The sequence below is a fragment of the Colobus angolensis genome, unplaced genomic scaffold, assembly GCF_000951035.1.
Source record: "Colobus angolensis palliatus isolate OR3802 unplaced genomic scaffold, Cang.pa_1.0 Scaffold449, whole genome shotgun sequence".
Classification (NCBI taxonomy): domain Eukaryota; kingdom Metazoa; phylum Chordata; class Mammalia; order Primates; family Cercopithecidae; genus Colobus; species Colobus angolensis.
The window spans coordinates 981739-995440 of record NW_012117921.1 but is presented as its reverse complement, the minus strand read 5'-3'; the positions used below and the strand labels follow the sequence as shown (position 1 = coordinate 995440).

Genomic DNA, 13702 nt, shown 5'->3' with positions numbered 1-13702 from the left:
AAAAAAAAAAAAACGAAAAATAAGTAAAAACACAAAAATTAGCTGGCGGTGGTGGCACACGCCTATAATCCCAGCTGCTCGGGAGTCTGAGGCAGAGAATCACTTGAACCCAGGAGGGGAGGGATACAGTGAGCCAAGATCACACCACTGCACTCCAGCCTGGGCGACAAGAGCGAAACTCCGTCTTAAAAAAAAAAAAAATGCCTTTCTAAGGCTGGCTGCCAGTGGCTCACATCTGTAATCACAGCACTTTGGGAGGCTGAGATGGACAGATCACTTAAAGTCAGGAGTAATCCCAGCTACTCAAGAGGCTGAGGCAGGAGAATCGCTTGAACCCACAAGGTGGAGGTTGTAGTGAGCCGAGATCATGCACTGCACTCCAGCCTGGGCAACAGAGTAAGCCTCCATCTCAGAAAACAAAACAAAACAAAACAAAAATTGCCTGTCTAAAATAGCCATGAAATTATACTAGCCCATGTGCCCCAGTCAAAAAATAAAAATAAAAATAAATCAAGATGCCCAGTGGAACTACTCTAAGCATGAAAAGAACCTTTAAAGGTCACCTGACCTGACTTCTTATTCCACAGAAGAAACACCTTCTGCAATGTATTCCAGAGAAAAGGGCCTACACATTCCAAAAGGCAAGGTCAGAAGTTTAACAAGAAGGAAAAAGAAGAGTAAGTCTCAGTACTCTAAGTTAAGTTGGCCTGAATTATACAATCTTTTATAAAACCAGATATTAAGACATTTTGATCAGCAGTGTTCCAGTTGATAACATGACACTGAAATTTTATAATTTCATAATGGCCCTTCATTACTAGCATCCAGTAAAGTCCTTCCATGCTTTTCTAGGTCAAATAATCTCTATCACTCTAAAGCCAAAGATCAAAAATTATTGTTAAGCGATGGAGGAAAATTAGACTACATTTGCTGCAGGAAGGAACTGTGCTTAGTCCAAGAATAAAAAAATTTTCAAAGGAAACAAAACAAGTAAACATTAAATGAGCCAGTGTACAAGATGCCTGATTTGCCGGCTTTTAGGCTTACCTTGCCTTTTGCGTTTCCTGTATAAATATATTCCCCTCGCCTATCAAAAGATGCCACAACGTTCAAATCGGAGTCATCATCCACCGGCAGAACAACATGTTTGGAATCTGAAAGGGTCAACATGACAGGAGCAGATTTCATGGGACACACGAGAACCTTGTTCCTGTTTAAAAATACGAACAGTACGTTGGCTGTTGCTTTGGTATCAGCAAGCTGATTCCCTGTCCTTTTCCCTGATCCCTGTCCATACCCTCATCAACTTGCCCAGCCCAAGCAAATCTGAAACAGTGAAAAAGCATAAAATCCACAGATCTAATAACAGGGAAAATTCTGAGTAAAATTAGTCTTGATGAAATAACACATAATCATTAAAAAAAAAAAAAATAAGAGACCGGTGCAGTGGCTCACACCTGTAATCCCAGCACTTTGGGAGGCTGAGGCGGGCAGATCACTTGAGGTCAGGAGTTTGAGACCAGCCTGGCCAACACGGTGAAACCGCATCACTACTAAAAATACAAAAACTTACCCAGATGTGGTGCCTATGCCTGTAATCCCAGCTACTCGGGAGGCTGAGGCAGGAGAATCGCTTGAAAACAGGAGGAGGAGGGTGCAGTAAGCCGGGACTGCGCCATTGCACTCCAGCCGGGGCATCGCAGCAAGACTCCGTCGCAAAAAAAAAAAATAAAAATTTTTTTTAAAAAAAATTTAAATTAAAAAAAAAGTATTCAGGGCCAGGTGCAGTGGCTCACGCCTGTAATCCCAGTACTTTGGGAGGCCGAGGCAGGCAGATCACGAGGTCAGGAGTTCGAGACCAACCTGGCCAACATGGGGAAACTCCATCTCTACTAAAAATACAAAAATTAGCTGGGCATGGTGGCATGCTGCAGCCCCAGCTACCCGAGAGGCTGAGGCAGGAGAATCTTGAACCCGGGAGGCAGAGGTTGCAGTGAGCCAGATCACGCCACTGCACCCCAGCCTGGGTGACAGAGCAGGACCCTGTCTCAAAAAAAAAAAAAAAAAAAAATAGAGAAAGAAAGAAATGTATTCAATAGAGCCAACCTAGACAGAAAGATTATTTTATGTAGAAGTTTTGAAGAGATGCGTATTTGCCTTCTAAAACCATAAACCAAAATTATCATGAGCCCATTCCATATAATCCATATAGAATTAGACCCCACCCCCGGAGAGAAATCGCTTAGACATACTGATCTCGCGGATGATACTGGACTTTTAAGATGGGTGAAGGGAATCGAAACCTCTGGTCACAGTCGCCTGAAAGAACATCCCACTGTGATACTATGTTATCAGTGGAAGCACTCACGAGCTTATGACCGTCTCGGCTCCAGCTGAGGAAAAACAGGGGTAATTTAGCACATATTCTAGGTATACCGTACCACTCTCAGGAATAAACTGTGTAAGTCACACACACTGCTGCAATTGCACAGGTCAACAATGTTTCTGGTTTTGTTCTGCTTATACTCAAATCCACAAGCTTTTGCAACTAGGCAATAAATAAGAATGTTTTCATGACATTTTATTATCTAGTAATGAAAGCTCATAATATTTCAAGATAAAACTATAAAGTGACTCAGTGAAATAAGAGAAAAACATCTTAGAAGAGTCTAAAAATCAGCTGGCCTTTAAGGTTGATATATTTGAACTTTCTGAAGTTATCTCAGAAGTTGCACCATCATGGTATAAACAAAACCAAAAAAAGGTAAGTATCTGTTATTTAAAATAATTTTAAAAGAAACTGAGAAAGAATTAATTCCTTCTGCTAAGTACAGATAAACACACTGGACATCATATATAAAACACAAAAAAGGTTCTGATGACAAAGGACAGACAAGCCAGAGACTGCAGACTCTTAAGGATGACACAACAGCACAACAGTGAAATCCCGGAATTTTCTTTCTGCCTCATGTTCTCCGTTCCAGGTGAAGGAGAAGTCAACAACCTGGTAATGCTAGTGGACACACACAAAAATCCCCAAGAAGAGCCTGCTTTCCCCAGCTAAGGGACCAGAAAAGGACAGCCTGGCAAGACAGAAAACTTCAAGACAATAACCAATCTACTCCAGCCAAACATCACAGAAAAGAACTGCAAATCCCCCTCTTAGCCAGGTTCAAGCAGATAGCCTAGACTTCACCTTTATCCAGCTATAACAAGGCACCCTCCCCACCTCACTGGGATGGTGTCCAAGAAGGCTCAGTAGGGAATCAAATTTGCATTACCACCAGCAGTAATGAGGTTGCACCACCATGGTGTCAGAGGACACACAGAGAGAAGGAACAAGGAACTCCTATCCTTCCCAGACAGGATGTCATCAGCAGAGACCTAGTAGAGAGCCTAAACTTTCAATCCCCCCCAGCAGTAACAAGGCCAAGTAAGAAGAAACCTGGACTTTCACTCGCCTCTGGCAGTAACAAGATGGCACACTCCATTCCCCTGTGCAGTATCAGAGGAGGCCTGCTAAACTAGAAGATTTAAGTAACATCTATAGATGGGGCGCAATGGCTCACACCTGTAATCCCAGCACTTTGGGAGACCGAGGCAGGCAAATCACTTGAGGCCAAAAGTTTGAGACCAGCCTGGCCATATGGTGAAACCCCGTTGTCTACTAAAAATACACAAAATTAGCCAGGCATGGTGGTATGCGCCTGTAGTCCCAGATACTCGGGAGGTTGAGGCAGGAGAATTGCTTTAACCTGGGAGGCGGAGGTTACAGTGAGCCAAGATGGCACCACTGAGCTCCAGCCTGGGCAACACAGTGAGACTGTCTCAAGAAAAAATAAAAAATAAGTAAGATCTACAGTCTCATAATACCCAAAATGCCCAGGTTTCAAATGAAAATCACTTGTCAACTCAAGAACAAAAGAAAATCTCAACTTAAGTAAGAAAAGACAATCAATAGACACTAATACAGAGATGACATAAATGTCAGAATTATCTGACAAGGATTATAATGTAGCCATCATAAAAATGCTTCAACAAACTATTATGAACATGCCTGAAACAGATGGGGGAAAAACCCCAGAAAATCTTAGCGAAGAAATAGAAGATACAGAGAAGAACCAAATGGGAATTTTAGAACTGAAAACTATAGTAACAGAAATAAACTCAATAGATGAATTCACCAGCCAATGGAGGAAAAAAAGGGAAAGAATCAGCAAACTGGAAGATGGAATAAAAACTACCCAATCTCAATAGCGAGAAAATAGACATATATATGAGATGTGTCTGTGTGTGTATATATGTGTCTACATATATATGTGTGTGTGTGTATATATATACACATACACAGAGCCTCAGAATATAACAAAAGATCTAATACTCATGTCATCAGAATCCTGGAAGGAAAGAATACAGACGTGGATGTTAAGGTATTTGAAGATATAATGGCTAAAATTTTCCTAAATCTGGCAAGAGATATAAAACCTACAGATTCAAGAACATCAACTAGGATGAGCCCAAAGAAATCCACTCCAAGAAACACAGACAAACTTCTGAAAACTAAAGACAACGAAAAACTCTTGAAAGCTGCAAGAGAAAAATGATGCCTTATCTATAGAGGAACAACAATGTGAATGAAAAGGGATTTCTCATCAGAAACCATGGAAGCCAGAAGGAAGTGGCACATTTTTCAAGCGCTAAAGAAAAGAACTGTCATCCCAGGAATAAACAGGCAAACTGAGACATTTGTTGCTAGCAGACATACTCTAAAGTTGGCTACATAATGTTCAGAAAAGATTAAAGGAAGGGTTTAGAACATCAGGAAGGAAGAATGAACAATGAAGAGTATAAATACATGGGTAGATAAAATTACTTTTTCTCAGCCAGGTGTGGTGGCTCACGCCTATAATCCCAGCACTTTGGGAAGCCAAGGCAGGCAGATCACCTGAGGTCAGGAGTTCGAGACCAACCTGGCCAACATGGTGAAAACTCATCTCTACTAAAAATACAAAAATTAGCCAGGCATGGTAGCACATGCCTGTAATCCCAGCTACTTGGGAGCCTGAGGCTGTAGAATTGCTTGAAACCAGGAGGCAGAGGTTGCAGTGAGCTGAGATCGCGCCACTGCACTCCAGCCTGGGTAACAAGAACGAAACTCTGTCTCTGGAAAAAAAAAAAAAAAAAAAAAAAAGGCGGGTGCGGTGGTTCACGCCTGTAACCCCAGCCCTTTGGGAGGCCAAGGCAGGCGGATCACGAGGTCAAGAGATCGAGACCATCCTGGCCAACATGGTGAAACTCCATCTCTACCAAAAATACAAAAATTAGCTGGGCGTAGTAGTGTACGCCTGTAGTCCCAGCTACTCGCGAGGCTGAGGTCGGAGAATCACTTGAACCTGGGAGGCAGAGGTTGCAGTGAGCCGAGATCGCGGCATTGCACTCCAGCCTGGGCGACAAAGCAAGAATCCGTCTCAAAAAAAAAAGAAAAAATTACTTTTTCTCTTCTTGAGTTTTGATGTTTGAAACACATATTTTAACACTGTCTTATGTGGGTCTCAATGTATGTAAAGCAAATATTTAAGACAATTATATACAAGAAAGGACAAGGGGACAACAGGAAGGTAAGGTTTCTACACTTCCCTTGAACTGGTAAAATGTTCACCAGTACAATTTATCACCAGTAGACTGTGGTAAGTTATAAATGTATGATGTAAAACCTAGTAACCACTAAAGCTACACAAGGGTATACACTCAAAAACACTACAGATAAAGCAAAATGGAATTCTAAAAACTTGTCCAAGTAGCCCATAGGAAGGCAGGAAACAAAAACAAAAAACAAATGGAACAAGTAAAAAAGTAACCCAAAACCTATACTTTACCCAGGTTTTGAAATCAAAAGGAGATGCTATTGAGAAACTCAGCAGGCAATATAATCTTCATGATTAAGAACATGGCTCAAAAGTCAGACTTCTGCTCAAGCCTAGACATTACCACCTCCTAGCTGTGTGATCTTAGGCAAGTTACTTAAGTTTTATGGGCTTCAATTTCCTCATCTATGACACATGAATAAAAATGGTATCTACCCGCAGAAGGCTGCTGAGAGAATTTAAATTAATACATAAAAAATTCTTAGCCTGGCACATAATAAGTACTCAATGCCTGGTACATAATAAGTGCTCAAAAAAAAATTTATATCAGAGACAAAATAAATATATTCCCAGACTCAGGACTCAGGAACAGAGGAAGGCAGGGGTAAGCTAAGGTTATAAATATAGAGCGATTAAGTTAAAGCCTGCACACAAAAGGACTCTGGTGTCTCTCTTCTACCGGCTCTAGAATATCTACAGTGAGGCAATTAGTGAGTCCTTCTAGAGAATGTCAACTCTGAAGAGGCCTAAAGGTGTTAAAATGCAAAGGTGCACCAAAAAAAAGCCAATAGCTGGATGGATGATGATGATGATGGGAGGGTAAAGGGTAAGTTAAAATTCAAATACACTGTAACAGGAAACCCAATTTCTGAAATTAACGAAAAAGCAATACACATTATATTAGAAATACGAAGCTAAACAGCAGAAGAAATAGCCCCCAAAAATAGAAGTCTACTAGGAATGGCACAAGACTGAGAGTGAGGAGAAAAAAGGAACAGGTTTCGTTGCTATTCCTGTAGGCCTTTTAGCACAAATAGACTATAGAACAAAATGTTAGCTATGATTCCGTTTTCCCTCTAAACTCTTCTGTACTAGGGGGTGGGTGAGTTAAAAAAAAAAAACCTACTGCTACTGCACTATAATTTTTGTTTTCTTTCACAGCAAGCTTGTATTTCTGTCATAATGGAGGGAAATCTAACTAAAAATTAAGTCATAAAGAAAAGTAAAAACTAAAAAAATAATTTATTCTTCAATTCCAAATTCTGTAAGCTCAAGAATTAGGAATTATCATATTTTCTCACAGCTCCTTTCCCAAAGACAGATGGGTCTTTACTGATTCCAATGTGCTAAAGTCTACCTATGGCCCCCATCCAGTGCTTGAATTTCTTCTGCAGCATCCTAAAAATGGGGGTGTCAAGCTCAGGCAAGAACAGCTCTCGGATAGCTCTCTCCTGGGCAGTTAATCCCATGTACAGCACCTCTGCTTGGGAGCTCCTCTCTACTTGGAGTTAACTTTTGTTTCCCTATACCTAACTTCTGTTCACTACCTACTAATTCTGTTTTGTTTTTTAGTTTTTTTTTTCCAGATAGGGTCTCACTCTGTAGCCCAGGCAGACCTCGGCTCACTTCAACCTCCGCATGCCGGGTTCAAGCGATTCTCCTGCCTCAGCCTCCCAAGTAGCTGGGATTACAGGCGCACATCACCATGCCCAGCTAATTTTTGTATTTTTAGTAGAGACGGAGTTTCACCATGTTGTAGGGGCTGGTCTCAAACTCCTGACCTCAAATGATTGGTGAGCCTCAGCCTCTGGAAGTGCTGGGATTACAGGCATGAGCCACCGCGCCCAGCCAGTACCTACCAGTTCTGCTTCTACATCCTGGGCCATTTTTTTCTCTCTTTCATACATCAACTTTACTAATAGTTGAAGTCAGCTATCAGGCCTACCCAAAACTTCTCTTGGTAAAATTTGTTCCCTAATATGCTCAAATAAGGAACAGTTAAATCTATTATGCATGTATACTATGCAATACGCTATAGACACAACTATTTAAAATAATGAGACACAGAGAAATATCCACTATATGGTAAGTGTAAAAGCAAGCTACAGAACAAAATATATTTATTTTTGTTTAAAAACATATTATATGGATATATGTATTAATTTTTTTCCACATATAAAGATATAGATATCTTATAGACAGGATATATTCCACACTCTTTAACAGTGGTTACCCCAAGAAGTAGACAAAGGGCTTTCATTTTGTACTCTGCATATTAGTATTTTTAACGGCCGGGCGCAGTGGCTCACGCCTGTAATCTCAGCACTTTGGGAGGCCAAGGCAGGCAGATTACCTGAGATCAGGAGGTCGAGACCAGCCTGGCCAACATGGTGAAATCCCACCTCTACTAAAAATACAAAACTTAGCCGGGCATGGTGGCACGCTTCTGTATCCCAGCTACTCAGGAGGCTGAGGCAGGAGAATCACTTGAAACTGGGAGGCGTAGGCTGCAGTGAGCCAAGATTGCACCACTGCACTCCAGCATGGGCGACAGAGCAACACTCTGTCTCAAAAAAAAAAAATTTTTAAATTATCAAGTATAGGTTTTGTGATTTTAAAATGTTAAAAATGTTGGAGGGAGGGGTTGAAAAATCTCTCACTTTATATCCTTTGTCTGACTAATAACACACTTCTGGAAGTCTACTGTAATGAGAAATCACAGACCAAATGCCCATTGGGCATCTCAGATGCTTTTTGGGACATCTCCCATTCATCCAACAAGTATCTGAATGACTACTGTGTATCAGGTACAATGCCAGAAGCTGAGAACATAGCAGTGAAATGGTACACAAGGTTCGTATTCTCACAGCACTTACCATCTTACAGGGAAGATACTCTTAACACAAATATTTGCAAAAAACTAACATGAAAATAACAAGAGACATGCAACCATAATAATCTCAAACTCACCACTTCCCCCTCAAATCTTCCATTAAGGAGTATCTTCAACCAAGCCAGAAACCTAAAATCATCTTAACTTTTCCATTTCACTCACCACAATCGAATTAATGACTAAGTCCTCTTATTTCTACCATTTCTACATCTGTCTAACTTGGCTCCTTTCTTACTGCAACACTCATCGTCTCTAGCCTACACCACAGCAGTTCTCCTATGTTCACTCACTGTGGTCCCTTCAATCTCTTTTCTACTTGATGCTCTAAAGTTCTTTTTAAAATAAAAGCTCATCATGTTACTTTCTTGCCAAAATCTCTTAATGACTTCACAGTACATACAAGCTATGGTTCAAATTCATGAGTCTGGCAGACGAGGTTCTCCATGAGGACCTTGGTTTACCTTGGCTCTTGTCATATCACATTTCCCATACCACAATCCAGCTATCCTGATACCTGTAGTTCGCTATTGTACCATACTTGTTTCAAGCTGATATGACTTTGCCTGTGCAGTGCCCTCTGCTTGGAATATATCTGGCAAACATCTACTTAACATACAAATTTAAAGTTATAAATTATCTGGCTGGGCGCGGCGGCTTACACCTGCAATCCCACCACTTTGGGAGGCCAATGAGAGCAGATCACCTGAGGTCAGTAGTTCAAGACCAGTCTGGCCAGCATGGCGAAACCTTGTCTCTATCAAAAATACAAATATTAGCCAAGCGTGGTGGTGTGCACCTGTAATTCCAGCTACTCAGGAGGCTGAGGCAGAATTGCCTGAACCCAGGAGGTGGAGGTTGCAGTGAGCCAAGATCACACCATTGCACTCCAGCCTGGGCGACAGAGCAAGATCTGTCTCAAAAAAATAAAATAAAATGAAGTTATAAATTATCTCATCTATGACGGCTTTTCTGACCATTAGTCCCCTCCAGTACAATTGATAACTTCCTTCTTTGTGCTTTCATCTCCACTAAATCTTAAATATAGTTATTGTATAGTACATATAAAGCTTTAGTACATGCACCTGTATGCAAATCCACCTCCTACTAATCATCAAGAATTTCTCATTTGTTTTTGTGTCCCCAGAGCCTAACACAGCACCTGGTACATAACTCATGGTCAACACCTACTGAATGAATGAATGAATATATGAGATAAACTATGGCACAAAGACATTCACTAAACATTATGTAATCGAGGAAAAAAAAAACAGAAAATGGTTAAGTAAATTACGGTTTATCAGACAATATACAGTCATTTAAAAAGTTGTTAAAGGCTACTCAAGCAGAAAAATGTCTAGACAGTATTAGGAGGCAAAAGCAAAATATAGAATATAGCACAATTACAAACTATGCTTAAAAAAATCATCTAGAAACTGAGCAGACATGGTGGCTCACAACCGTAATCCTAGCACTTTGGGAGGCTGAGGTGGGAGGATCGATTGAAGCCAGGAGTTCAAGACAAGCCTAAGCAACATAGCAAGACCTTGTCTCTATAAAAAATTTTTTAAAATTAGCCAGGCATGGTGGCGCACATCTGTAGACCTAGTTACTCAGGAGGATCACTTGGGATTTCAAGGTTGCAGCGAACTGTGATCATGCCTGTGACTAGCCACTGCACTCCTGCCTGGGCCACAGAGCAAGACCCTGTCTCAGAAACAACAACAACAAAAATCTATACATACAAAGTAGTAGTATCTGGTTAGGAGGTCTACAGAAAATACTAGCTATTTGTTTTATTTTCCATGATTTTCTAGAATAAGTATGTATTACTATATAATAAAAACACACATACTTTTAATAGGTAAGAGTTCTTTTTTTTTTTTTTAAGAGACAAGGTTTATTGTTACCCAGGCACCGGAGTGCAGTGGCACAATCATGGCTCATTACAGCCTAGAACTCCTGCGCTCAAGTGATTCTCTCACTTCAGCCTCCTAAGTAGCCAGGACTACAGATGTGCACCACACACCCAGCTAATTTTTTTACTTTTTGTAGAGATAAGTTCTCACTGTGTTGCTCTCCTGGGCTCAAGGAATCCTCTCATCTCAGCCTTTCAAAGCTCTGGGATTACAGGCAAGAGCCAATGCATCTAGCCAGTTCTAAATTATATTATGATGATGGTTGCACAACTCTGAATATATAAAAACCTGTGAATGGTACACTCTAAATTTTATATTATGTGAAACACATACATACACACACACACCCCTCTTAAAACTGTTAAAAATATGTGTATCTATTTAAATCTTTTCTTTTTTTTTTTTTTTTGAAACAGGAGTCTTACTCTGTCACCCAGTCTGGAGTGCAGTGGATCTCAGCTCACTGCAACCTCTGCCTCCGGGGTTCAACCAATTCTCCTGCCTCCGTCTCCCAAGTGGCTGGGATTACAGGCACCCGCCACTATGCCTGACTAATTTTTGTATTTTTAGTAAAGATGGGGTTTCACCACGTTGGTCAGGCCAGTCTCGAACTCCAGACCTCAAGTCATCTACCTGCCTCAGCCTCCCAAAGTGCTCGGATTACAGGCATGAGCCACCATGCCTGTATCTTTACTGCAAGAATACAACAAAAAAGAAACAGAAAGGCGGTGGAAGGCACCTAAGAGATCCAGGCCAGTGCTTCCTGGATTATTAGATATAAGAGGAAAGTACCAGTACATTACTGGCTAAACTTCACTGTGACTCAAGCCTCCTCCCAATCCAATGCTTTATAATACCATTTAGACAAAAGGAGATAGACTTAACCTTGATCGGATTAGGTCCTTTTTTTTGGCCCCAAGTTCATTTAAAAAAAATGCTGCCCCAAAATAAAATTTTCTGAAGCAAATAGTTTCAGAGAGTAAGAGTGAAATCAATGGGAATTCATGTAACAGCAGATTTCAACTGTTTTTACATTTGCTATAAAACCTTAATAACTATATTTCATTGAAGGAATAGTCACACTTGTGATCACTAAAATTACTGAAATTCAATAACCTGGACAAAATTGGACTCGATGACTTCCAAGCTTCTGTCCTGAGACTTTTTATTCTAAATGAAAAGTCAGTATCACAATTATACTACAATTACAATCTGAAAATATCTCATTTCAGTATTGAGATATTCTCAGCACCTGATACAGATCCATAATACAATGAATTTCTCCAAAGAAAGGTGCTTCAAGGACAGCATAGTCTCAGAATCTACACAAACCATGATAAACTGTATTACTAACGGCTGAATATTTTAAAATCTAAGTATTAAAATATCTACAACGAGATTTGCAAACATGTAGTCATCATTCATTCTCCTAACTCATATTTAAATATTAATTTAAAAATGTCTTACCATAAAGAACACACTGGATGGATGTGTGCACTAATTATTTTAGCAATGCCTCTTGTCAAGAAATCCCAGATGACAATTCGGCCATCATTACAGCCAACTGCAAGCAGTGTGCCCCATCTGTTAAAGGTGCAAGTCAAAGCCATGCTGATACAATCCAAAGTTCCATCAGCTTCCTAAAAGTTGAAACAAATACAAGAATAGAGACAACAATAGCCAGATATCCAAATTATTTCCTAAAGGTTCTTTATCACTTGTGATACTTTTATTGAATATAAATTACACTGTATACCAAAATAATCTGTGTCTTCTTATATCTATTAAAATAGCCAAAATGAAGAAACATTTATTAAAGCTAACCACAGATTCTGGAAACAGATGTGATCAATCCCTTACATCACTACTATAACTTTGTATAAACTTTCTGGAGGGCAAATAGGCAAAATATAACAGAAGCATTTAAAAAGTCATATCTATTGATGCAGTCATCATAATTCTGGGAATTTATTCCAAGAATTTAAAACAAAAAGAATTTAAAAGAATTTTTTTTTAAGAATTAAAAAAAAAACACCCTGGAATAGCCTACAAAGCGTAACATCAGAGAAGTCAAATTATTTCATATCAATAGCAAGCTATTTAAAATAACTACAATGTATGTCTATCCTCAAACATTCAAGTGTTACAAAATAGTTTTACACTTAAAAAAGTAAAGCACATGTATAGCATACATTTTGCTTTACTACGTAAAAACATTGATCAAAACAAGAAAAGCACACAAAAAAATCTACGATGGTGTTGTTTGTGAAAAATCCTTCAATGAAAGTTTTTCTTTTATTTAAAGGAAAATGAACTGTAAGATTACAAGATCATGATAAGATTTCTAGCTCACTTTGCCTATTTCCTCCCTGATCAAAATTATACACTAGTTCCTTATCATAGCAAAACATATATTATCACACTTAATGCTTCTTTGTCAAAACACAAGGATCAAAAAGTATTTTCTGTTCTAACATAAACATCCACAAGTTACTATGTTCCTAAAATCACCGCAATACTACACTCTTACCTCTGGATAGTTCTGCCCAAAGGACTCTGCAACAAAGCAAAGAAAGAGTTGATGGAACATGTACCACATAGCAAGGATCATACAACTCATGAACAGTGTATAGCAGTGGCTGACAAAACGAAAATGAAAGGGGGATATGACGCCCTTTCAGGCATTCCATGAGGCCACACAGATTTTCAAGATTCTGCTAAGATGACTTGTTTACTCGAAAGTATACAGATGAGCTTTCCTGAGACTATATGACCTGGGATGTTGCAACAGAGCGAAGGCAGGAGCAGATAGAAGTCCCCCAACTTCTATTCAGGCAAACATTCAAGACATTTGTAAAAATGTCACAACAGTGGCATTTTCCTCACTAAATACTTTGTTTTTGAAAACAAAGTAACTACTTACATAAACATGTAACGGATTTATTATGGTTATTTCTAAATAATGTGCTTTAAAAATATTATCTCAGTTCTAACTTCTAAATTGGTAAACACTGGTAGGTAGATATCACCTACATAAACAAAAACTCTTTGGGGGTCCTCTACTTCTTAAAAGTGTAATGGGATCCTGATACTAAAAAGTGTGACAACTGCTGACATATCCAAGTTAGCAATAGTCTCTCTCCATCACACCCTTTGGGCATTTCACAATTTATTTCCATATTTACTAAGGTAAGAGCAAGGAGCTGGGCTTGGTGGCTCATGCGTGTAATCTTAGCACTCTGGGAGGC

The 13702-nt window shown here is 39.6% G+C and overlaps 1 protein-coding gene across 4 annotated transcripts in view; it reads right to left on the bottom strand.

Annotated features, from left to right (window-relative positions):
* The window catches only part of RBBP5 (retinoblastoma binding protein 5), a 37788-nt gene that overhangs the window by 18742 nt on the left and 5344 nt on the right, over positions 1–13702 (bottom strand). For 2 of the 4 annotated variants that reach the window (XM_011957754.1, XM_011957755.1), the window contains exons 2-5: positions 12985–13010; positions 11922–12094; positions 2253–2393; positions 1048–1210 (exon numbers count right to left, since the gene is read on the bottom strand). In XM_011957754.1, the coding sequence (XP_011813144.1) occupies positions 1048–1210; positions 2253–2393; positions 11922–12094; positions 12985–13010 (503 nt within the window). Of the gene's footprint in view, positions 1–1047; positions 1211–2252; positions 2394–11921; positions 12095–12984; positions 13408–13702 lie in introns of those variants that run through there. The other 2 variants (XM_011957757.1, XM_011957753.1) reach the window with 2 other exon arrangements.